Source organism: Glycine soja, chromosome 20 (genome assembly GCF_004193775.1).
Source record: "Glycine soja cultivar W05 chromosome 20, ASM419377v2, whole genome shotgun sequence".
Lineage (NCBI taxonomy): Eukaryota > Viridiplantae > Streptophyta > Magnoliopsida > Fabales > Fabaceae > Glycine > Glycine soja.
In genome coordinates, this window is record NC_041021.1 from 37,938,499 (window position 1) to 37,963,998 (window position 25,500).

Here is a 25,500-nt window from a genome sequence, read left to right on the forward strand (position 1 = left end):
CTGTCCCCCTCTATTGTGGGTACAGCTCCAGTCCAGGGATGGTCATGATATATTGTACCATAACTTTTAAGTGGGTGAGCAAGTCAATGAGCCAGCAAAGGGATATTCCAATTAGGGTTTGTTCGTCAGAGAAAAAAAATATATAAAAAAGTGAAATTCTTATTTTTGTACTTTATTTTAATTCAAAATCTTCATGTTAATTTATTTTTATTTTTTCCACCCTATTGAATGAACCCTTAGACAATATTTGATAGAATATAATAAAATGAAGTAAAAATAAATTAAAATCAAAGTTTCAGATTAACAAAATATAAAAATATGAATCCCACATTATTTTTCTGTTTGTTTAACTCTTTTTTAAGTCCTTTTCACCACAAACAAACAAGAGTTAGTAAGCAATGAACTTATATCTGACAAAGAGGTATGTAAATTCAATTTTAGTTGCTAAATAATTTATAAATATGTAAATAAACACTTATTCGACTCAACTAAACTTTTAATCATTAAAAAAAATACTTGTAAGAATCTAGGACGTACACATTAATACTTGTGGTATGCAGTGTGATCAATATTTCGAGACGTGTTTAAGAATTTCAAAGTCCACGAAATGTTATAACTTGCAAAATTGTTAATTGTGGAATAAGTTTCCAAGTATCAATCTGGACCGTCGAGATATATTTGGTAAAGACTTTTTTTTTAAGAAAATTGACGCATTCAGCAGCGACTTTAGGATTAAAAGAGGCACTGGAAACCGGAAAGTATAGAACAATTGTTATTCTAAACTTAATATAATTCTAATACGGATCAGCGGACACCGGAAAAAGGAAGAAAAAAAACTATATTTGGTCAGAAGAATGTTGTGCCAAGTTAATAATCACAAGGCTACTAAAGTGTTATTACTTATACTATCATATATCAAAATATAAAATCTAACTTTTATCTTTTTATGAAAGAATTGAAGGGAAAAAAATAAAGAATTCAAGCTGTGTATAGGATAAAATAAGAAGAAAAATGCATCTCTATGGTCAATTAATTGGCAGACTTGAAGAATATCGCGGTCGTATCCCTGGACAAAATGTTACCCAAGTGCAATGTAAGTTGTTCTTTAGCTATTCTGGCAATACCAACATATTTAAATAATTGTTGTTTTGTAAGACCATAATGAAAATATAATTTCTACTTTTCTTTTAACTGAATACGATGCTGAGATTTGTTTCATGGGAGTCTAATTGGTTAATTTCTAAGTTTGCTATTGACTTGTGTTGGCCTTTTACTTGTTTTTTATGCTTGGAAAAACAAAGAACATACAAAAAAACTAATTACAACGAGAGAACTCAATGCCTAAGGCATCAAAGCCACCTCTTGAGGAGGATTAGTGAAAGTCACAAAAGGAAAAGACTGCACTCTGAGAGACCACATCCAGGAATCTTGTGAAACTGGGTTTCCATGGGTGAGGGTGGTTCGGGTAAGTCACCTATAGGCTGTTTTGTCTGAATAATTAAACACCATCCAACATGCCATCATGGAGAAAAACACTACTAATAATACTCTTCACCTTCCAAGATAAAGGGCTAGCCATCTTAAAGGGTTCAAATTATTCCTCAAATTCTTAAAATGATCAATCAATTTAGTCTTCAAGTTTTTAAAAGATTTAATTTAATTTTCTAATTCTTAAAAATAAATCAATTTGTTTTCTAAATTTTTAAGTATTTAAGAACCAAATTGAATTACTTAAAATAAGTAGGGAATCAGATTGATTTATTTTTTGAAAATTGAGGATCAAAATTAAACTTTTTAAAAATTTAAGAACCAAATTAAATTTTTGTATAAATCTAAGAACAAAATTAAACCATTTAAATTAATTTAAAAACTACATTAATAATTAAGCCTGTATATATATATATATATAGATCACCACTAGTTAAAGCGTGTCTCATAAAGATCAAAACAACGATATTTCCTGGCATAAAACCCACTATCGAGGTTCACATGTTCCTTTAATAGAGGTCAATTTAGCTTCGCCTTGTTTCTTCATAGATAGTTACAACTGAATTTTAAAACTCTAAGTCTAGCTCTCAAAATCTAAACAGAGTGAACAGCCGGCAGTGTTGATATTCACATGCAATATTCTACCACTATCATGAAATTTTTTATTATTATTAATTGTCAAATTAAATATTTTATAAGGGTACAAAGTCTTCTTAAATAAATTATACTAGTTTGAATCCGTAAAAGAACTGCTATAATGTGATGTTGTATTATTCAATAAATAATGTAAGAAAATGGCTGGTGAAGGATTTGCTTTAGTACATCACTGATCACGAAAGCTATATTTTGGAGCCATTCCATGATTCTGGAGGAAATCAGCGGGTATACTATATATTGTAGCATATTATTAGGTGATTAGTCATGGATATATACTGCAAAAGTTGAAGGTCTAAATATGACCATAAACTTGTCTTAGAATTGTCAAATTTCATGACGTAGATAATGACATGACATGAAAACGATGATCGTAGATGCTATATGAAGAATGTAATTATAATATTGGTCCAATTTGAAATCAGTGGATTTTTTAGAATCTCCAAAGGGTACTTTTGATTGATCAAATTTTGAATATGCATGTTTCTATATATGGATTCGGCAATATTCTTTCTATATTTATGGTAAGTCTTGGGGTCAGGTGTTACCTGTGCGGGAGATAAAAACTGATAACAATCATTATTAACTCAAGTTCATGACAATTCATATTTGGTGTAGTATATTAAAGAAAACAAAAACGATTAATTAAAATGAAGAAGTGCTCGAACGGTATTTAATAATTTATACTCTAATGGGGATTCTTCGTCTAACCTTGCTATTAGACTCGTAGTAATAACCACCATTTTCCATTGCTAGCTATAAGAGATTATTAAAAAAAAAAGGAATCATATGCGAGTATGAATTATGCATATGCTACCTCATAATATCACAATCATTACTATTTTATCCTAAAAGATTTTTTTTAATTATTATTCTGATAATTGGGATTGTAACATTATTTGAAATGAATTAAATTAAAAATTTAAATTAAAGAGTTAATGCTTACTATAATAATTTAAATCAATCAATTAATATATACAAAACATATTTTTATATAATAAACATATGTCACATTCAATCAGTTTTAGTATTATAATAAAGAGTAAATAATTTATATATTATCATAAAAAAATTAAATAGTTTATACATTAGCATGGTAATTTTTTTTACATTGTCATCTAATCATAAACTATCATAATAAATTAATTGAATTTTATAATAATTATTTTAAAAGTTTGTTAATGATAATTTTTTATTGGTTGATAATGTAATCTTTTTACATTGACCATTGAAATCTATTATAAATTAATTACAACAAAATTTGAATTAAATAATTAATATATTTATTTAATTAGTATCTTAACTTATGCAATGCACAAGATACATATTTTTCTAATAACTAAAATTAATAATAAGTGAATATTTTTAAATATATAACTATATTATAACTAAAAACAATAATAAATAGATATTTTGAACTTATGAATTATATTTTATAGTTATGATACTTAATTTAATTATGATACAGAATTATTTTTAACTATTGATAATTTAAAAAAAATGAAATTCAATCTAAAAATACAGACGAAAAAATTATATTGATAGAAACAAGTATTTAAGAAAATAAGTATATAATTAAAGATAAAGGGAAAGTGGTTTGAAATAATTAGAAAATGCCATGTTTGATTTCATGTTGTAGATGTGATTTTAGAAGCTAATAGTTATATGTTTTTACATTTCAAACATGATTTAAAAGAAATTCTTTAAAAATAGTTGTTGAATCAAATTAAATTTCGTCTCAACCCAAATTATTCCAACAACTCAATTGAACAAAATATCCTGACAGTTTGGTATGAGTGAAAGGAGGATGGATGAAAGCGAAAATGAGATGTGTTTGATAAGGATGAAAGTGAAAATAAAAAGGCGAACCCACAACACTAAAATTTCATCTTGCATCTCAAAATGAGGTAAAAATGTGCTAAAAATGAACAATAACCATGATAAAGGTCTAAAGGATATTAAAAAATTACAATGGCCACTGCATCCATGCCATCCACGTGATGCACGCTTTGTTTGCATGAGATGAAGTAACCGATTATGCAAATGCATAATCGATTATATAGACCTTTTTTTTTTTTTTTTTTTACATATATAAACCCCCTCTTCCTTTTTCTTATATAGATCCCCTTCAAGACCCCTCCCCTCTCTCCTTATTCCTATTATAATAATAATAATACACAATTGTCATAATAAAATAATATTAATACTAAAAAAAATCTAATATTAATATTAATATTTTTAAGGCTATATTTGTTTAATTAAAATATAATTAATCTTTTTTTTAGTTTTTATATCACCAATATTGTCATACATTGTCACTAATCATTATTATCCAATAATGATAAAGGCGCATGGCCAAAACATGAGCCCAATCCACTTGAACTCACGTGAAATTCCTTGAACACATCTAATTTGTAATTCAGTTAAATGAAAGTCTACTTTACCATTTTTTTTGTAACATTAGTGCTATTTTTATTAGAAATACGAATCGATCGATTATGATTAAATTCGGACCCTAAAATTGTAAAACAGGACACATTAAATACATTTATTTTAGACTTATTTTTTTAACAATTGAGGTTTCAGTTTAAGTGAACAAGATTTTAAATTCTAAAGAAAATGAATAAGAAAAAATAAAAATCACTAAGCTAAGACAAAAACTTAATAAAGGACTAAAAACTAGAAGTTAAGACTAGAACTTAAGAATTAAAATTTTAGAAGGACTAAAAACTAAATTTAAAACTTAATTAACGACTAAAAACTAGAAGTTAAGACTAAAATTTAAAAAATAAAATTTTACAAGGACTAAAAATTAAATTAAATATTTTTTGTAAAGACTAAAAATAATAGCAAAACATTATGACATTATGCTAGAGGACACTACGTGAAAGGGGCCCACAGGGGCCACATCCACAAGAATGATCGATGCAACTTTCTTAAAGTGCCAAGTGGTGCCTTCATGTGGTGTTATGTAGTTGTCATGTTTATAAACAAATTTTTAATTTGAAAAATTAGAAATTAAATTTAAATCTTGATCACAAGCCCAATGATAATTGTTGAGGCCCATGTTAATTCTCAAAAGTAAAAAAGTTTGGGTTCATAGAACACGCATGCGAGGACATTAAAATTAATGGCTCATGCAGTAATCAAATTTGTAATTTTTTATTAGAAAGACGCTCTAATCAACTAAGCTAATAGATCAATTATATTATAAAATGCTTAATGTCGCTATATATAATAATAAAATTTTTAATGTATATTTAATACACGTGTAAATGTAGATAATAAATTTTGTGACAATTAATTTTGATCTGATAATTAATTTGTTTACATATATAAGTTATAAATAAAAACCATAGGTTTCATAAAAATTTATATGTGTAAACAAATTAATTATCAGATCAAAATTAATTGTCACAAAATTTATCATCTAAATTTACATGTGCATTAAATATATATTAGAAATTATTGTTATATATAGTGACATTAATTATTTTATAACATAATTGGTCTATTAGCTCAATTGGTTAGAGCGTCGTGTTAATAACGCGAAAGTCACATGTTTGCATGAGTCAATCCATATGAAACTTATGGATTGGTCATTTCGTATCTTCTTTATAGAAGGGTAAAAATGAAATTTTACTATTTTACTGGATGTACCAGCAATTGTGCTGGTGCACAGAGCAATGCCCCGCACGCGACTATGGCATAAACAAACACAGGCCCAATTTAAAAGGTTTCTTTGAGGTTGTCTTGTTTCTCCTTTTCTGTGCTAAACAAACACCGACCTCAGTTACAGTTAATCTAACCGTTTGATTCGGTGAGGTCATGGCGTTTTGGCACCGAATCCGAAACCCCAACCTCAAAACCCTGTGCATCCAATTCCAACGATGTTACATTCACCTTCCGCATGCTTCCACCCCCAAACCCTTCCCTGTGGACATTCCACATCAGAATTCGGTGTTTCATGGCAGACCCACAAGTGTTTTCAATACCGTGAGGTTCTTCGCTGCACCTCTTCAGGTAATTTTTGAAACTTTTATTGGCTGAGACTATCAAAGTTGTTGCCTTTGCTCTGTATTTTGGAATGGGTTGCTTAGTAATGGATCATATGTTGTGGGGTTGGCCTTGGTGGTTAAAGTGGTACTCTTTTGAATTTGATGGTACTTTGTGGGATTTTTTCAGTATCAGGTAAAGCACAAGAATGAGGAGGATTCGGGTGATCTACGGTTGAATGAGAAAATCAAAGCTCCATATGTCAGGCTTGTGGTGGATGATGGTAAACCTATTACACATTTGAATTGAGGCTGGTTTGGTTGTTTACTTTTCTAATGTTTTAAGAGTAAATTAGTACATGCACCAATAGTATAAAGGATTTTTATAGGGCCATTCAATCACCACCTGTCATGCATGGTACGGTTGTTGATTTTTATAATAACTACCTTAATAGGCATATCAACGATGATTTTTGATTGGTTGACAATGTAAACCTTTTAAACTGATGGTGCATACTTCATAGTATTAAACTTATGTTTTAATCCTGATTGGTGGCATTGCATAGGTCTATTTAGTATTAACTCATTATTCTCTTAAGTGTTTAAACTGTGGAATGTTATTGTGGATAACCGCTAGAACTTAAAGCTATCAAGCTATTTTTGTGATAACCATATTACACTTGCACATGATTGTCAGATAATTGTTTTCTCCTGCTTAAACCAATGTAACTAAGATAAACTGCAATTTAGTCTGGGGCGCTTAGGCGTAAGCAACTTGAAGCCACTCAAAGAAACACATGTAAATTTGAACCATATTAATATTAATTAATACATTGTCTTGGAAGATCAGCTTTGTGTGTTATTTACCGTATAGATGCACAGGAAGTTTTTCTTGAGCTTTGAATTTCCCATTAAATGTACGAGTTCATGCAGGGCATCATTCAATAGTGCCAAGGTTTGAAGCATTGGAGCGTGCCAAGACGCTTAAACTTGATTTAGTTGAGGTAAATGAAATTTCTTAAGTCTATTCCCATGTTAAATTAAATGAGACATTTTTTGAAGACTTCCTTATATTAAATTTCTGAAGATTTTTTTAAGAGATATCTGCAAAATAGAGATGCTGAGTTAAAGTAGATTACATAATTTCAAGTAAATTCATCATTTACTGAAGTATTTATTTATTTTTGCATTCTTTGAATATTTCAAGTCATTCTGTTATGATGGGTCTGGATTTGGTAGGTAGGAAAGAAATAGGGTGAATGAAAATAGAGAAAATGAATGGAAATAGGTGAGAAATAAAGTGGAGATAAAAAGTGTTTGGTTGAAGAGAAATAAGAAAGAAATAAGGAAAGAGATAGAGGTGAATTGAATTTGGGGAGAAATAGAGTGGAAATAACTAATGGGCCCCACCCTATTTCCACTCTATTTCTAAGATACCAAACAAACAACATTTTCATCACCCCTATTTCCACCCTCTCCCTTCTATTTCCATCCAACCAAACACACCCTAACTTTTAACCATAACTTGGGATAAAAACAAATGAGTGTGTGTCTAACGTTTTGTAGTGATCATTTCCATCATCGCGAACATCATAACTTGGGATGTTGGGTTAAGCACATTAGGGTGCTTCCCATCTCTTGTGACATTTATTATATGAGGATTTGGTTGTGTTACAGGTTGATAAAAATGCTAAGCCACCTGTCTGTAAAATTATGGACTTCCACAAGCAAATGTATAAGCGGCAAGAAAGGGAAAAGGAGCGTGCTAAAAGCAAGGTACAGTATGCTATGGAAGTTGCTTGTGAAATTTCTTTAATTGCTTTTGGTTGAAATTAATGATAAATTTTTTATCATACTCATTTTAATTTGATAGTGACATGTTCAAATGTTCAAACACATGAATCTTTATTAGCAAAGCACTGGGATTGCACTTTTGCCTGTTAGAATACATGGCCCATATTATATGCTATATATGTTGACAACATAATTAGATATGAGTACATAAAAGTAAGAATGTAAGATGGAATTTAAATGGGGATTATGGCTATCAAAAGCTCCTAAATGACCACATGCTGTACAAATTACAAGTGCATACTTATTTTTCATCTTTTTAAGTCAAGATCAACTTGCTAAGAATGGCTTTAACTTAACCATCAGCAAGTTGTATGTTTCTGTTGGAGTAAGCTATCATGTGCCTGCTAACTTTGAAAGAATTTGATTCTGATTGGTCTAGGCCTGTATAATATGCATGGTTAAAAGAATCAGATTGCTTGCAGCATATTCACCAGATCTCATAGCATCTAACTGAAATTTTGATCCTTGAGAGACTTTCTAGAAAATCGAAGACCAGAAAAAATTGTCTGGCACATAACTAAAAGATAGGCCGGTGAAATTCGTGCTTTCCTCTCATTATTGCAAATAATAATTATGATGCAGCAAGCTTTCTCATAGCAATGATGGTTTAAAAGTGAAACTATTTATAGTTTTAGTATACTTCGTCAAATAGCTAGGAATTAGAAGTGAAGCTTTGCATTTTCAGTACTGAAACTACAATAAAACTGAATAGCGTGTGTACTTTGAAAAGTTAAAACATATTCCATTTATTAACGAGAGCTTTACATTTAATTACTTATAGTCATGGGTTGGTGCCAGTGCAACGGTAATTAGTGCTTGCTGACTTAAGCCCAATATAAATAACTGCTTAACATTTAATGAGAGCAAGCCTTAGGGCAATACTAAGGTTGTCGCCTTTTGATCCAGAAGTCACACAGGTTCAAGTCCTGGAAACAGTCTCTTCGATTGCTTGGATAAGACTCTGACTGTCTACATTTATCCTCCCTAAACCTAGCTGGGTGGGAGTCTTGTGTGCCAAGTTGCCCTTTTATAGTCATTATGCTATTATGGCATGTGTAGTTAACTATCAAAGACAAATCTTTAATCCTTAGATCATTAGATGTAATGTAGTTCTTAATCAGTTTTCTGACAAATGCAGGCTGAGATGACACTGCGAAAGGATGTTAAGGAAGTGCGATTTTCTGAAAAAACTGTAAGTTTTCTTTCTCTGTTTCCTTTCTTTTATTTTTCCATATCCTTTAAATATTTTAACAAACTTCTGTTTATAATTCTAGTAGCACGTAGTTTTTAATAGGTTTCCAATTGTGAGCTGGAAGCCCTTGTTTGTTTTGGCATTGGAACATTAATTTTCACATTTTCCAATTAAAAACACACGTCCCGATATAAATCTATGACACAGATTAATTTGAATACACATCTCAATTATGTTTAATGGTTCAAGAATCAGAATTAATTCTATCAGAATCAATTTTACCCAAATTTTAAAACAAACCTTAGCCAGACCAATATATGTTTTGGGCCAACCTTTTGGTATTGATGTTTCACATGCAATTTGATTCAATCCTACCCCGCAAGGGCATTGGATAGAAAACTCCAAGTAGATTAGGCCAGAGATGCAAGAGAAGGCCCTAGGGTTCTTATGAGCCTTAGGGTAGATTTTGGGCCCATGGGCTAAGTACGAGCCCACTTATCTTTATAAATATTAGATTAAGGTTTCATTATTTTTGGGCCTTGTATTTAGGGCTCCATAATGTAGGTAGGGTACCCTAGAAATATAGGATTTTTCAGCCCTTGTATTTTAGGGGACCTAGACTAGTTTTTGTATTAGGGGTAGTTTTGTAATTTCACATGCACTAAGTGGATATTTGATGTTTGTGGTTGGAAATAAATTTAATTGAATTGGTAGAAGCCCAATCCAATTAAATTTTAGAGGGGGAGGTGAGCATTTGCTTATTACACCCCATTGCCATATCATATAGTCACACTTCGTGCATGTCCTTCATGCTTTTTCTACCAATTCAATTAAATTTATTTCCAACCACAAACATCAAATATCCACTTAGTGCATGTGAAATTACAAAACTACCCCTAATACAAAAACTAGTCTAGGTGCCCTAAAATACAAGGGCTGAAAAATCCTATATTTCTAGGGTACCCTACCTACATTATGGAGCCTTAAATACAAGGCCCAAAAATAATAAAACCTTAATCTAATATTTACAAAGATAAGTGGGCTCGTACTTAGCCCATGGGCCCGAAATCTACCCTAAGGCTCATAAGAACCCTAGGACCTTCTCTTGCATCTCTGGCCCAATCTACTTGGAGTTTTCTATCCAATGCCCTTGCGGGGTAGGATTGCATCACAATTGAACTAGGATGCAGGTTTTATCACCTTAGTCTGCTGAAGCAGATCTTCATGGTTTATAGGCTGTAGCTGAATATTGTTCACTTTCAGCTCCACTGTGCTTGCTTTCTATGAGCTAGCCTATAGCTTTTAGTGCCTGACTCAAACAAGTGACCTGGTGAAGGCAATTAACCATTCTAGATTCAATTTGTAGGGAGAAATGTTGCAAGATATTATGTCTTTATATGTATATATTGGGTTAAATATGGTGTCTGTATTCTGAGTGTCATGTTTTACTTCCTAATCCCAGAAAAGGAAAAATTGATGCATTGAAATTTCTGCTGTTGATGTTTTCAGGAAGCAAAAGATCTGAAGAACAAAGCAGATATGATCAAAAAGTTAATGGAGAAGGGTTACCGAGTGAAGGTAATCTGTTTCTGTTGATTGGTTTTGAACTAGATGTTTTCATCTATATTGTCTCTACAGAATCTCGGGAGCAATCTTGTTAGTAATTGTGTTTCCACTATGTTCTATCCCGAGTAAATACTGTGTTAATTACATTTCCTGGGATATTGGTTAATGGTTTCCTTTCCTTCCTTTTCCTTTTTCATTTAAGGTAAGGTAAGTAGAGGTTTCGACGAAAATGGAAAAATAGTAGGAGGGATTTTGTTTATCAATTTTACTCTCTTTCACACAAAAAGACAGGGCTTGAACCCGCAGCTTCTGCCTTGACAGGGCGGTGCCCTGACCAATTGAACTACTACAATACCAAGGAAAGGGGTGTACACTGTACAGTATACATTTTTTTATGGTTTCTTTCAAACCTTTTCTTTTTCTATTTTGGATTCAAACCATTTTGCTATAAATAAAAGAAGTGGAATTTTGTATGTATTGATATCTATATCGATATGCACTTTAGTGAGATTGACACAGATTACTTGTAATTAGTTTGTTTTGACAAATCATTTTGAAAATTTAATCAATGAAAAAAAATATTTTTAAAAAATATTTCCCCTAGATTTTCTATTTTTTAGTGAGAGGAATATTTAAGTTTGCAGCTTCCAACAGCATCTATGGGCTACTGTGTGTCATCTATATAGTTGGTGAATCATATCAGAAATATGATTGTTTTGTGTATTTAAAACAGTGCAAGGTATCAGGCAAGGAAGATCAGGACTTGACAGTATTATTTTCTCCTATTCTTGCTCTGGTACGATATTCTTACTTTATTCTGGGATTTTTCCATCCGAACTATATCTTAAGATTTTTTATTTTACCTTTTCTCCTATTTCTCTACAAATCCTTCTTCATTATAAATTAAAAAAATTATTTGCAGATGGAAGATGTCTGTATTGTGGAAAGTGGACCACATATGGGAAAAAAAGATGCATTTATGATTGTCAGACACATTAAGTATGGGTTATCTAAGAAAGGTGGGAAAAAATTGCAAAATGCAACAAACGATAATTCTCAGGAGGGTGATATGGAGAAATCAACTGCCAATTCTAGTGATTCCATTGAATATGAGAGTCATGCTGAATCTGGGTTTGAAACGGAGGAGGAGGTGCTTTCTGATGGTGACAAGCTTTCTAAAAGTTCTTTGTCTGTATTTAGCAACAATGTGAACATGACTGGCTCTCATAATAATCAAACAAATGCTGCTCCAGAAGCATCTCCTGTCTCCGAAAATAGGTATAGGAGAACTAATCATCATGGTGAGAATAACGTCCAATCTAATGCACACGTGCCTCCTGCTGTGACTGAGAACAGGTACAAAAGAGTAGAGCCAAGAGGCAGATTCCAACAAACATCAAATAATGCAGGTATGAACTATCAAGGTCCCGGAACAAGAGATGCATTCAGGTCACCACTGCCGAATTGGAATCAGACAAGGCATGCGCCGGTAAATGCTAACGTTAATCCAAGAATAGAAAACAACAGGCAAGCTTTTACACTTCCTGGATCAAGACACTCAATGCCTTCCCATGAGAATATCCGGAGTCCTCCTCCTAATGCTCCTAATACTCCTAGACCTGGTTATGGCAATTTTAGTAGCCCAAATGAGAGTATCCCTACGCATCCTGGTGCTACCAATACCCCAAGATCTTCTAGTTATGGCAATTTTAGTGCTCCAAATGAGGGTATCCCCAGGCATCCTAGTGCTCCCAATAGCCCAAGACCTTCTAATTATGGCACTTTTAGTACTCCAAATGGCCCTGAGACACAAGGTTTAAAAGCAGGGATGCATAGGAACAGAGAAGGGAATAAGTAAATTTGAGAAATAACAGTCAGCAAATAAGGGATATTTGCAACTCAAATGGAGGAGGGTTGTATCAAAGTCGACCTACTTAGGAGGGCTAATATATTTCAAGGACAAATGTGGTGCAGTGACACATTATATACTCTTTAGAAACATGTTGCAGCTGTATTTATTTACCTTGGATGACCCGTGGAAACAGGTCTATTTGTTTAGTGAGAGTTTTGGTAGGGATTTTCCTTCAAATCTGTTGTTGGTAGTTTTAGCATGGAAGCATACAATTTTTGTTGTTTATTTTATTTTATTTACCTGTGGAGACGGGGAATTTTTAAACTTCCCAATGACCACTGGAAATTTTGATCTACGATGTAATATGTTTTGCCCCTCCTTCCTAAGCACGACCTGGTTCTATCATTGTTTAATAATCATATGATAAGATTGTTTGACAGCTAATCGTTATTTTAAAAGTTATGTGTATGGTGATTTTTATTTGATTAATAACATAAAAATCTTTACACTATGATTTTTCAACAATATTTTATTTTCAATTTTAATTTGGGCCAATTTACATAATTATTACTTTTGATAAATTAATAAGAAAATAAAATGTTAACAAGTTTTTTTATATATATATAACACTCTGTCTAGGCATCTTTGGGAATGAGCGTGTTTGGAGGGAGTTTTACCGTATTGGGTATTTTTTATTTTTGGTTTTTTTCATATGGGAGTTGTTTTTAAATTATTTTTAAAAATGAGATAATTCTAAATTATAAGTCATAACATCTAATATAACTTTTTGTAAAACATAAATGGGCAGTTGAATTTTATTTGATGCACAATGGATTATAATATTATAAGTGTTAAGTATTTTAATAAATTATAAGTGTTAAGTTAATATTAATTTAGGGTTTTAGAAATTTAAATAAGTGATTAGATAATAATATTTTAGAATTTAGTCTTTTAATAAGTTATACGTTTTCAGTTTTTATTATTTTAGGGTTTAGTCTTTTGATAAATTTTAAGTTAATATTATTTTAGGATTTAGTCTTTTAATAAATTATAAGTTTTAAATTAATATTATTTTAGGGTTTTAGAAATTTAAATAAGTTATTTGATAATAATATTTTAGAGTCTAGTCTTTTAATAAGTTATAAGTTGTTAAAAGTTTTAAGTTATTATTATTTTAGGGTTTATTCTTTTGATTAGTTTTAAGTTAATATTATTTTAGGATTTAGATGACTAATATAATTTTTATTTTTTATATTTCTCTTTAATTTGTATTATTCATTTTATATTAATATATTATATTGTTTTTAACAACTATTTTTATTATTAAATTATTAGATGTTGTTAATAGTAAATTCATTTATACAAAATAAATAATATTATTTAATAAATTATAAGTTACTATTAGTAACAAAATATTTTAATATTTGGTTTAAAATTTAGGTATTTAAAATAAAACAAATATTCAAAAAAATATTAAATATCATTAATTTACTTTTTTATTTAATTTACAAAACAAATTAAATTCAATAAAATTATTAAAATATTATCTAAATTTTAAATATATTAAATAAAAAATATTAAATAAATATATAAAATATTTTAAATATAACAATATTAAAAAATATATAAAATATTTTAAATATAACAATATTAAAAAATATATAACATATTAAATAAAACCATAAAAATACACAAGATATTAAATAAAACAAGTAAAATTAAAAATATTTATTTAATAATTAAATTAATAAAATTATTTACAATTTTTAAAAATTGAAAACGAAAGAAAATAAAATACAAGTAATTAATAAAACCTAAAGCACGTAAAAAAACATTACGACTTCAAAATTATAAAATATAACAAAAACTTAGGACTTCAAAAGTTGTAAATAAAAAAATTTAAACTAAAGTTCTACATAATTTTAGGATTTTAGTTAAAAAAATAAAAAATAAGTCATAACAGAGATTACGTCTAACTCAAAAGTCATAGTACTTTTTATAATTTAGTCCATTTTTAACTAATTTAAAAATGACCCATATGAAAAAATCCAAAAAAAAATAGTCCCATTTGATAAAATTTCGATGTTTGGAACTAACATGTTTGATTTAGCACATACTTAAACTTAAAAGCAAGGCAGGTATTGGATTGGCGTAGAACATAATTTTGTTGCACCTAACCGATATCCAAACACCATAAAGGTACATCTTCAGCAAAGCTAGAGCATGTAACTTCAAAAGAAGTCCATAAAAGGTTTGGTCATGCTAGTAATATGTTTTCTGGCACATTCGTTTGAATGCGTTATTTATCACAATTTTTTTAGGTTTTATTTATTATTTAATGAATAATTTTAAATAAATTTTAACAATGTGTTAGAAAAGGGTAGTGTGAATAATTCCCTGTTGGGCTTTAAAATGTAGGAGCTGAACTGGACTGAGTTTTCAAAAGTCCATTCTTTAACGGCTCAAAATTTGTTTTTTTTTTATGACAATAATTAGTTGATTAGTAAAAATATCATATTTCCTCCCTCTGGAAATAAATATTGTATTAAAAAATTTATTTAAAAAAAGTGTTATGTTAATCTTTTAATAGAATATGAATTATTTTTTCACTAATATTTTTAACAAGTGTTATTTTAATTTTTAATGTAATATTAATATTATGACTAGTTTTGTAATTTTTTTTGTCAATGCATTATTTTATTAGATTTTGTTTTTGTAAAGCAAGTATGAGTTAAGAGCCGTAAAAAAAAAAGTATAAGAGTAAGAGTGAAGAAGAATCCACGCGATTTTCAAAATGTCTCCTCGTTAAATTTTGATTTTGATTTGAAGAGAGAAAATTTTGAGTTTGATAATGGCAAATGGTAACACGCAGCAGCCTGGTAGCTATTGAAAAGTGTTTGTCTGCTGTTCGATTTCGACCACTCAAACCCTAACGTTTCCAACTTGCAAGGGCTTCGCTCCAGAAGGTAATTTATTATTATTTTGCGATAATTCACTTTTCTTCCAATTAGGTTCCTATTGAGTTTATGTATCGTAGCATCACCCACCCCCAATGATTACACATCGTTAATTGATTAATTAGTTCTGCATATATTGACCAAACACATTGTTGGAGCTTATTAGGGTTACGATGGATTTTGACGAGTATGAGTATTTAGAGAAAGCAGTTGAAAACCCTGAAGTTAATCACAGGGCTAATGGTGGGGACAAAAATGTGAAATCCGAAGAGAGAGGGCGTAATGGGAGTTCAAAGCATAAGGATGATGATGATGATGATGTTGTTGATCTCCATCCCAGGCATTCAAAATCTGGAGACAATTCTCGTGATCGCGAGAGGCAGAGAGAAAGAGGCTCAACTCTTCATGGTTCAAAGTCCAGAGATGGAGACAAGGACAGAAACTCCGGGGGCAGCAGGGATAGGAGGAGGGATAGGGACAGAGACCATGAGAACAAGGATAGGAAGAGAGACAAGGAGAGAGACCATGGGGACAAGGATATGAAGAGAGATAGGGAGAGAGACAGAGATCGCAATCGTGACCAAGAAAGGGACAGAAGGGACCGTGGGAGTGAGGCTGAGCAGGAACAGCGAAGCAGAAGTAGATCTGATAGGCTTCGAACTGATCTGGATGACAAAGACAGAGAGGCAAGTCGTGACAGGGAGTATAGAGATAGAGAAAGAAGTCGGGATAAGGATTACAAAGACAGAGAAAGGGTGAGGGAATCAAGGGAACATGATAGAGAAAACAGGTATTCTTTTATATTCAAGTTTTATTCATTTTAGCTGCTGGGCCAAATTATACAAAAATAATAATTTTGGTGGTGAAGTTTTTTAACTACCCTAGATTTATGTTTCTTATTGACTTTCTGCATCCATTGTGAACAAGGATTATCTATATAATGATTTATTTTCTGCTGTATCTCATCTAAAGAATCCACCTTCTACCTCTATATTCTCATATTCCTGCAGTGTGATATATACATATATAGTATTGCCCTTTAGTAGAGCATTGGATATGAAACAGCTACAGAAAGGCTATTTACTTGAAAGACACTTATTAAATGACTAGAATTCCTTTGGCTTTCAGCATAAAGTCCTCTATTATAGATAGCTCTGCTCCTGTGAAACTCCTTTTAGATTCTTCATCTTTGTCATATTTATTGTCAAAATGTGATTCCTAAATTTCTCATCTGTAATTGTGAATTAAAAATGAAGTCTTAGTCAAAATGGGATGTGGACAATTCGACTATGCTTGCTATCAGTCTGGGAGAAGTTATTCTGTTATTCTGCACTTTTCAATGTCTTGCAAAGTAGTAGATATTGAAACAAGAACTTTTTCTGCTACCTGTTCTCATCTGATAGCAATTGATTATCTTCTTTATGATATAATTTATCTACTGTCTTCTGTTTTTAATCTATCAAATTCCCATATACTCTTTGAGATATAACATGATCAGGTACTGCTTTCTAGGACATATGACACTCTAGTGTAATAAGCTTAAGTTTTTAGGTAAATTGTTAATTTGATATAGGATTATAATCTACTTGACATCTGGAATTTGATCCTTATGGTCATTGATTCATAGTCTTAGTGCAGTTGCATTACTAGGTTGTTGTGGCCTTGAAATTTATCCATGTTTCTAATTTGAGTGATTTTCATGTTTGGGAATGCTACTGGTATACAATATACAAGTTTTTTCTGGGCCTTAAATTATTCATAATCTTTCTAGACCTACTTGCTTGTTGACAAATCCTTTGTCATTTATTTCCTTTCCTCTTTTCTGCTAAGCGCTAAACCTAGTTTCTTTTACCATATTCACCATCCTTATTGTCAATGATATAGTAATGCTTACAGTAATAGCTTATTTGAGTCATCAATTAGATTTAGTTTGGTACAGTGGATTTAACAGGTTGTGGGGCAATTGCCGAGACTTGAGACATTGGCATTCAGGTGGCATCTGATTTAATTTTGAAATTGTGCAGAACTCATTTTATGCACTTTAAGTTATGCAAATGCAGATATATTCACATGTGTAAGTGTTATTCTGTTAAGCTTAGATGACCCAATATGTGTGTTCCTCTTAGCTAGAAGAGTTTAATCACCCGCGTCTCATTTTTTATAAACTGCACTGATTCTTTTCTTTTCTTGCCTTACATGACATCATCACTATTTGCATTGATGCTCATGAGTTTATGTCTTTGTTTGCGAACAACGTTCTCTTGTCTCTCATCTCTATTTTGTGGACCGTTGTATGTTTGTTTTACTGTTTGTATTGCTTGTATATTTGTATTATCTAAACTGAATTTGAGAATAGTGGTTCTTGAGTTTCATATAGTTAGTTGTGTTGTTTAACAGCGTTATAGCTTCTGAATATTGAATGTTAGATTCTGGGAACTCGCAGTATGGTAGAATGATCATCAAATGATCTTTCTGGCAATTGGGCCAGGCACTGGAACCTCAGGTCATGGGTTTCAAAAGTTTCTCCCTCCTGGAATGTATTTGAAAGCATGCATTGCAACCATTCATTGTTTGAATGGCTGTTGTAGCAGTGGTGATGCCATGCTATTTATAATCCTTCCCTCTTCAACTTAGTTGCTTAATTGCATTTATTCTGTTGCAGAAATGCTGGTGGTGGAGTAATGGGCTTATGCTTAAGAGAAGCAATTCATCTTCTGATGCCTGTGGCCAAAAACAATGTTCATTTGGGGATGTTGGTCACAGTTTCTGTTACTGTGTGTAATAGATTGGTGTCAGTTGTGATTAATTTATCAGATTTTAGAAAGTTCTCCAATTCATGGCTTTTCCTTTCTTTTATCAATTAGTTCATGGGTTCTTTGAGTGAATGAAGTCCAGTAAAAAAATTGGTCTAGTCTAAACAACAGATGAAGCCCCTAAAACCGATTTAAAATCCACTATCAGATGAAGTCCATCATTGTCTTTTGTTTATGTCCAGACCTGGGTGCTCCATTGCAACATTAATTTTTTGTTCACATCATTGGTACCTTGCTTTGATCAATGTGATTAAAGCTTTTTAATTTTAGTATTATTGGATTTTAGTGATTTACCAATTGCATGGATAGGACGTTTTTTTTTGTGTGTGTGTGTACTGACTACTGTGCCATCCCGTTTCTGTTGATTCTTCCTTCAAATTAATCACATCACCAGTGATGTCTTATACTACCTCTGTTCCTATTTATAAGACCTAATTACGTAATTCGTTAGGGATTAAGAAAAGTAGTTAATTTAGTTTATAACAATAAATTTATCTGAAATTAATATATTTATCCAAAACTACCATTGCAATTAATGCTCTTTTCTCTCATCCAAATGCCGTCCAATACAACCTCTCCTCTGTCTTCTTTTAATTAGGGGTATTTTAGTCAAAATAATTAATGCATGAGACATTATGGATTGGGTCTTATAAAAAGGAACAAACACCACATTAAATTTGAGTCTTATAAATTGGAACGAAGATAGTATAAAACTAGTTTTATGTATTAAAAAGGTTTCATTCTTTTTATGCTTATGGTTCTCTTACTCAGTATATATAAGCTTTTAACAGGTTTCCACTTAATGCAATTAGGTCCCTCACTCTCTCGTACTGCCATCAATCCAAGTTGGTGATGCTGTTTCAATATAAGATTTTGTTTAATTTATAGAAGGTACAAAATCTTGTGTTAATAGCAATTGGATGACATTCATTCCCTTTAATTACCATATCCGTCAATCCATGGGTTTGATTCTTTTTAAGTTCAAGAAGCAAAGTCATGAATTCAAACCTTGTTACCTGGTGATTTCATGTTAACTCAATTCAGTTCCCTGCAGGCCTATGTCACGTGGATTTGGGCTTTATACATGTAAAGACAATTTGCTGCCATGTTGCGAACTTAAGGAACATGAAAATTTTGTGTTGGGAAAATATGGTTTATGCAATAGTTTGTTACATAGATGTTACTGTCATTTTCAAATCTGAACTGCTATAAAGAGGTTGCATGTATTCCAACAACTTGGGCTATAATTTTGTGTTTTTGTTATGTTGTAGACGGCATAAAGAGAAAAAGGAAGAAACAACAGAACCTGCTGATCCTGAAAGAGATCAAAGAGCTGTGTTTGCTTATCAGGTATTCCAAATACATCTGGAATGCAATCACATGATCTGTTTGCTAATATTCATTAACTGCTGGATCTAATCTTTAAAACATGTTTACAGATTTCTCTGAAAGCAGATGAAAGAGATGTATTTGAGTTCTTCTCAAGGGCTGGCAAGGTCATAATATTCCATTGACTTTCTTTTCTTACATAAAAAAATTCAAAATTGCTTTCCTCTGTTACTGTAGCTGGCTTTTCCTTTTGACTTTTTGGATGTAATAGATCCCTGTCTCTCTTAAAGAGTAAGAGAATAAGAGATTTCTAGATGAAATATAAATCTGAGAGGCATGTAATGCATTTTCTCTGATTTATCAGTAATCAGACAAAGCATTAGAAGGAAATCCATTCTTGTTAGTAAAATGAATTAATTTTAATTCCTTGATAGTGTAATGAATATTACGCATCAGTAAATCTGATGGTATTTCATGTTCAGAAAACTTGAACTGTAACACTGCATGTGGAATATTATAGTTATACTCAACTCAAATGATGTTGCATTGCAGCTTCTTGCTTACTGATAGTGTATATAGTTTTACATTGTTAGCTGGACCAAATTTAAAATCATTTGCTGTTTTTTCCCTTTTTATTTTGCTTCCAAAAAAGCAGTTCTTCAACCTATGTTTTCTTGACATCTCTAGTTTACTAATTTTAGGTGCGAGATGTTCGCTTGATTATGGATCGCAATTCAAGACGTTCCAAGGGTGTTGGGTAAGCATCACATAACTGTGATCAGAACTAATTTGACTTTGTTTCTCCTCTTAATTATGTATGAAAAAAGTAACATGAAAAAGGCTGTTGGGAGAAGAGTTAGCTGTTATATAAATAAATATAAGATTATATGCTGAGACTTAGTACTTAATGTTTGATTCGTATGAGTTTGTACAACTTGAGTTCCCTCTAACTTAATTGATATTAATTCTGTGAACTAACTTGAGGTTGAACGAATATAAGAACTATAAAGATATTTTAAGTTAGATGGTGTAAACCTCATTTTTATTGGCTTTGTATGACTATGCACTGCTTTCTTTTTTGCAGGTATATTGAGTTTTATGATGTCATGTCTGTCCCCATGGCAATAGCACTTTCAGGCCAACCTCTTCTTGGTCAACCAGTGATGGTGAAGCCATCAGAAGCCGAAAAGAATTTGGTTCAGTCCACAACATCTGTTGCTAATGGACTCACTGGACTTATAGGCCCTTATTCTGGGGGAGCAAGAAAGCTGTATGTTGGTAATCTGCATATCAGTATTACTGAAGCTGATATTCGTAGGGTGAGCACTTCTTGTTTCTTTTTGTCTTTGGATAATTTATTGATACATTTTGTGATCGATTCTCTAAAACTGGTTGACTGAAAGGGATCCTCACTCCTCATCATATGATGCAATGCAAGACTAGAATGAGATTGGTCCCTAGACTGAGAACTTATCTGCTCCTTTTCTTTTGTCTTTGCTTCTTTTCCTCGTGTTTACATTTCTTTCTGATTACATGAAAATCAATATTTTTTTCCTTTGTAGTTTGATAATAGTAATTTGTATTTCCAGCATTGTATCCAATTGATTGTATTATTCTTTTTTACTCCTTTGTGAAATTGTTTAGGTGTTTGAAGCATTTGGTCAGGTTGAGCTAGTCCAGCTGCCTCTTGATGAAAGTGGGCACTGCAAAGGTTTTGGCTTTGTGCAGGTGAATTTTATAACTTGTAGTTACTTATTTGCGAGTTAATTGTATCAAGTTGCTGCACTCTTTTTTTTTTTCAGAGATACTTATAGGCTATTATAGCTGTATATTGAGCAATTGCTCATTCTATGTGGAAACTTTGAATGAATTTAAACCGAGGGAGAACTTCTATTTGGATACAATGGAGTAATGAATGAAGTTGCTACTGGGTTCTGATGCTATTCTACTACATGACCTTATCATATGCTTTTTGCAAGTTGCAGTTGTTTCCAGATATGTACTTAAGTAAATTGTTTACTGTAGTTTGCACGCCTTGAAGATGCAAGAAATGCTCAGAGCTTGAATGGTCAATTAGAGATTGGTGGTAGGACAATCAAGGTACTGTTGATTTGTTCATAGATCTGAGTTTGGTTGACCTTCTTTTACTAAAATTTGGCCTTATATTTGCTGAAGTTTGAGGTTCTGTTAATTTTATAAAATGTGAATTGTTGAAATGCCATAATCATCAGTCAGCTTATGGATTATTTTAATTTGTATCTTGATCTTGTGATATATCTAACTGGATGCATATATTGTGCGTAGTAAACTAGTCAACTAGTCATGCATTCCGAGTCTTGCTGTTAGGGTGCTGGACTGGTGGACTCTATCAAGTATCAAATGGAGCTTGAATGAATCCTTGTACCTTTTTATATACTCACCAGACCAGCTTGTTGGAAAGAATTTTTTTCACCAGTTAGTGAATCTTGTAGATGATTTTATTTAATTTTTTGGGGAGGGGTATCTTTTCATTTCTACAGTTCTTCCCATCTATGTTACCTTAGAGAAATGTATGAAACTCTGGAAAATCTAATAAAAAGGAAAGATAACATGAGCATTTGAGAGGAGTAGACTCCTTTTCTATTTGCATCTTTCTTTATCACTCTTCCTATCCTTCCCTTTTTATCCCCTTCCTAACTGTACATTCACACATGGATAAGTGGTTATTCCTCTTTCCAGAGTGTTAGCATGACTCATGTGGATTGCTGATTCTCTATAACCCCCCTTCTTCCAAAACACAGATTTTCGGATAACTACTATGATGATCTTTGGGGTTGTATATCTTCGTGTGCTTTTCATTTGAGCTTGACTTTATTTCTCTGTATGTAAACTTTAAGTTGCAATTTATGAGGATTAGTTACCAAGTGGATATTCTGGTAATGATCTTATGCTTAGATGATCTAAATTGGTTGACCTCATTGCCTCTAGTTTTTGTATTATGAATCATTAGGTATCAGCTGTTACTGATCAATCTGGAATGCAAGAATTTGGAGGAAATACTGGTGATTTTGATGATGATGAAGGAGGTGGCATGGTAAGTAATCTATTTCTGACGAAAACTGGTTATGGCCTCTTAAAATTTTACTAAATTACACATATCTCCCTGATGTTTAGAAAGCCTACATGGAACTCCACTGATGCATTGTAAGTTGTAATAGCCACAATTCATAGCAAGATAATCATATCCCATTAGTGTGGTTATATATACTGTAATTGAACTTGGGCACTCTATTCTATTGTTGGAGTAATATATTTTTTATTTCATATATATATTAGCAGCTGAATGAGTATTGCTGAGGATTATTACTCATTTATGTGATCAACTAATATCTAGGGTACTAAAGCTAGTTAAATACTTTACATGTTTTGGACAACCTGGGAGATTTGCTGTTTAAGTTCTGAATATTAGAAAATTGGATTATTTTTGTATTAGCATTTTTTAATCTCACTAAGTTAACAAAATTAAATTATCAAAGGTTTGCTATTAGTCATTACTAGGTTTGAATTTAGACCCTGCTTGCTTCAGCAGATTATATTGGTATTGTGCTTGAATTGAAATATATAGGAAAATATTTTATACATAGTCTACTCTCCCCATTTCTTTCTACAAATACAAAATTACAATGATCTTAATAGTTGATATTCAATAAACCATGATCAATGTGATTTATTAGCTTCACCGAGTATTCATTTCTGTTTTAAAATTGGTATTCACTAGTACTTTTTTTTTAAATACAATTTAACTTGTGCTAGTTTTAATACAAGCCACTGTTTTAGCTGACCTTTCTGAAATTTTCAGTCCTTGAATGCATGTTCTCGAGCAATGCTCATGCAGAAGTTGGATCGTAGTGGTACTGCATCAAGGTTAGTCCCCTGCCATTTTTTGGCTTTGCACATGTCAAGATCAATAATCATAATCTCACTTCTCGTGCATTTGTTGACAGCATGGTTGGTTCCCTCGGTAATTCTGTTGTCAACAACACAGGTCTTAATCTACCAGCGACAGGAAACATACTCGCAGCTGCGCCTGTTGGTGAATTGGCAGGTGGAGGTCTCCAAATACCCACGGCTACAATTCCTTCTATTGATACAATCGGTGTTGCAAGTGAATGCTTAATGTTAAAGAATATGTTTGATCCCAAAGATGAGGTGACTAAATAGCATGTTTACTTGGGTTTTTTTTCTTTGTACTTTTCTTTTGTCTAATGATATTGCTGGGATGATGTGCTGCAGATTGAACCAGATTTTGATTTGGATATTAAAGAAGATGTTGAAGCAGAATGCTCTAAGCTTGGAACGTTAAAACACATATATGTTGACAAGTGAGTAAACTACTAATCCTTACTTGTTCCTCTTTGACTTCTGAGACTATAAGTTTGTGGCGTTTTAATTTATTTATTATCTATATGATAATCAGGAAGAGTGCTGGTTTTGTCTACTTACGATTTGAAGATACCCAATCTGCAATAAGTGCACAGCAGGCCTTGCACGGAAGATGGTTTGCTGGGAAGATGATCACTGCAAGCTTCATGGTACATTTATTATTAGCTTTATTTCCCTTTATTTTTATTGTTTTAATATCCACAAAATTGATGAACATCTTCCCCTAACCATAAATCTATTAAATCCTGTATATGCTGGCAGGTGCCTCAATCATATGAGGATAAATTCCCAGACAGCAGATAAATTCACGGTTTATGCGAGATGAGGAATCTCGTGGCAGAAATAGTCATCCTTAGAATTATATAACGGCTTCTTTTGAGATAGATGTAGCTATGCACATTTGTCTTGGGAAGTTAAAAGGTGCTTATTTGTAAAAGCTGCAGTTACTACTTTCATAAAATTTTCGGGGGTGTTGGTTTGATTTAAGCGTCCTATTATGGTATTACTGTTGTGGTTTGGCAGTGTTATTGATTGGAACAAGGGTTTTGTGATGCCTAGAAACATCGATGTAATTCAAACTTTGGCTGATGGCAATCACAAAGTTTTGATGTATGATCAATGATGGGACCATCTTTCTTTGTGAGTCGATTAATAAGCCTGAAAGGGAATCAGTAGAGGTGGTTAACGAGTTTCGGTTGAAATAGTAGTATTATTAAAATATATTTTACCAACAAAAAATGAGTGAATGTATCTAAAAACAAAAGCATACCACACTATATGTCCACTTGCCAAACTAAGTGTGATATGAGTGGCAAAATTAAAATCTGCATAGAGTACGGTTATTTTGAATTTAAGAAAATTTTTAATGTATAGATTACAAAGAACTTATTTAAAGTTATAATTAGTTTTTAAAAATATTTTAAATTAAAATTTAAATACATGCATCATTTTTCAATTATAGATCAAACTGTTCTCAGTGTATTTTAGTTAATTTAGCAATGAGTAGTTGAGGTTTTATGAATAAAAAATTGTTTTTAACTCAGGAAATTAAAGGTAATTAATTTGAAAATGTTAATAGTTTTAAGCAGCATGAAGTCGCATCACCTTTTTTTAAAAATATATAATAAAAGTTATAGACACATTAAGGTTTCACATCATGCAATATATAAATTTTGATGATGGTGAAAGTTATAACTTGCGTTATTGATTATATTTTCAGGCGGGGTACTACGTAGAAGACACCAGTTGTTACTTCGAGTCACGTGTTGATTTCTCAATCTATTACAAATTCAATTATCTAAAAGCTGATAAAAATGTTTTAGAAAATAGTAGTCGGTAACTTTGTTAAAAGCTGAAAATTGAACATCCTCTGAACATG

At 31.7% G+C, this 25,500-nt stretch overlaps 2 protein-coding genes across 2 annotated transcripts; both read left to right on the top strand.

Moving 5' to 3' along the window:
* Positions 1 to 5,884: 5,884 nt before the first annotated feature.
* LOC114403914 (translation initiation factor IF3-1, mitochondrial-like) lies at positions 5,885 to 13,045 on the top strand. The gene is made up of 8 exons (XM_028367143.1): positions 5,885 to 6,165; positions 6,328 to 6,421; positions 7,071 to 7,141; positions 7,815 to 7,913; positions 9,130 to 9,183; positions 10,693 to 10,761; positions 11,483 to 11,545; positions 11,672 to 13,045. Exons 1-8 carry the CDS (start codon positions 5,971 to 5,973, stop codon positions 12,605 to 12,607), a joined length of 1,581 nt encoding a protein of 526 aa, XP_028222944.1. The 5' UTR covers positions 5,885 to 5,970; the 3' UTR covers positions 12,608 to 13,045.
* Positions 13,046 to 15,348: 2,303 nt separating this feature from the next.
* On the top strand, positions 15,349 to 24,768 carry LOC114401395 (RNA-binding protein 39-like). Its single transcript, XM_028363907.1, has 14 exons — positions 15,349 to 15,567; positions 15,725 to 16,348; positions 19,643 to 19,721; positions 19,811 to 19,867; positions 20,402 to 20,457; positions 20,785 to 21,019; positions 21,345 to 21,428; positions 21,726 to 21,800; positions 22,690 to 22,773; positions 23,539 to 23,603; positions 23,684 to 23,888; positions 23,973 to 24,061; positions 24,157 to 24,271; positions 24,384 to 24,768. Exons 2-14 carry the CDS (start codon positions 15,732 to 15,734, stop codon positions 24,423 to 24,425), a joined length of 1,803 nt encoding a protein of 600 aa, XP_028219708.1. The 5' UTR covers positions 15,349 to 15,567; positions 15,725 to 15,731; the 3' UTR covers positions 24,426 to 24,768.
* Positions 24,769 to 25,500: the final 732 nt, after the last annotated feature.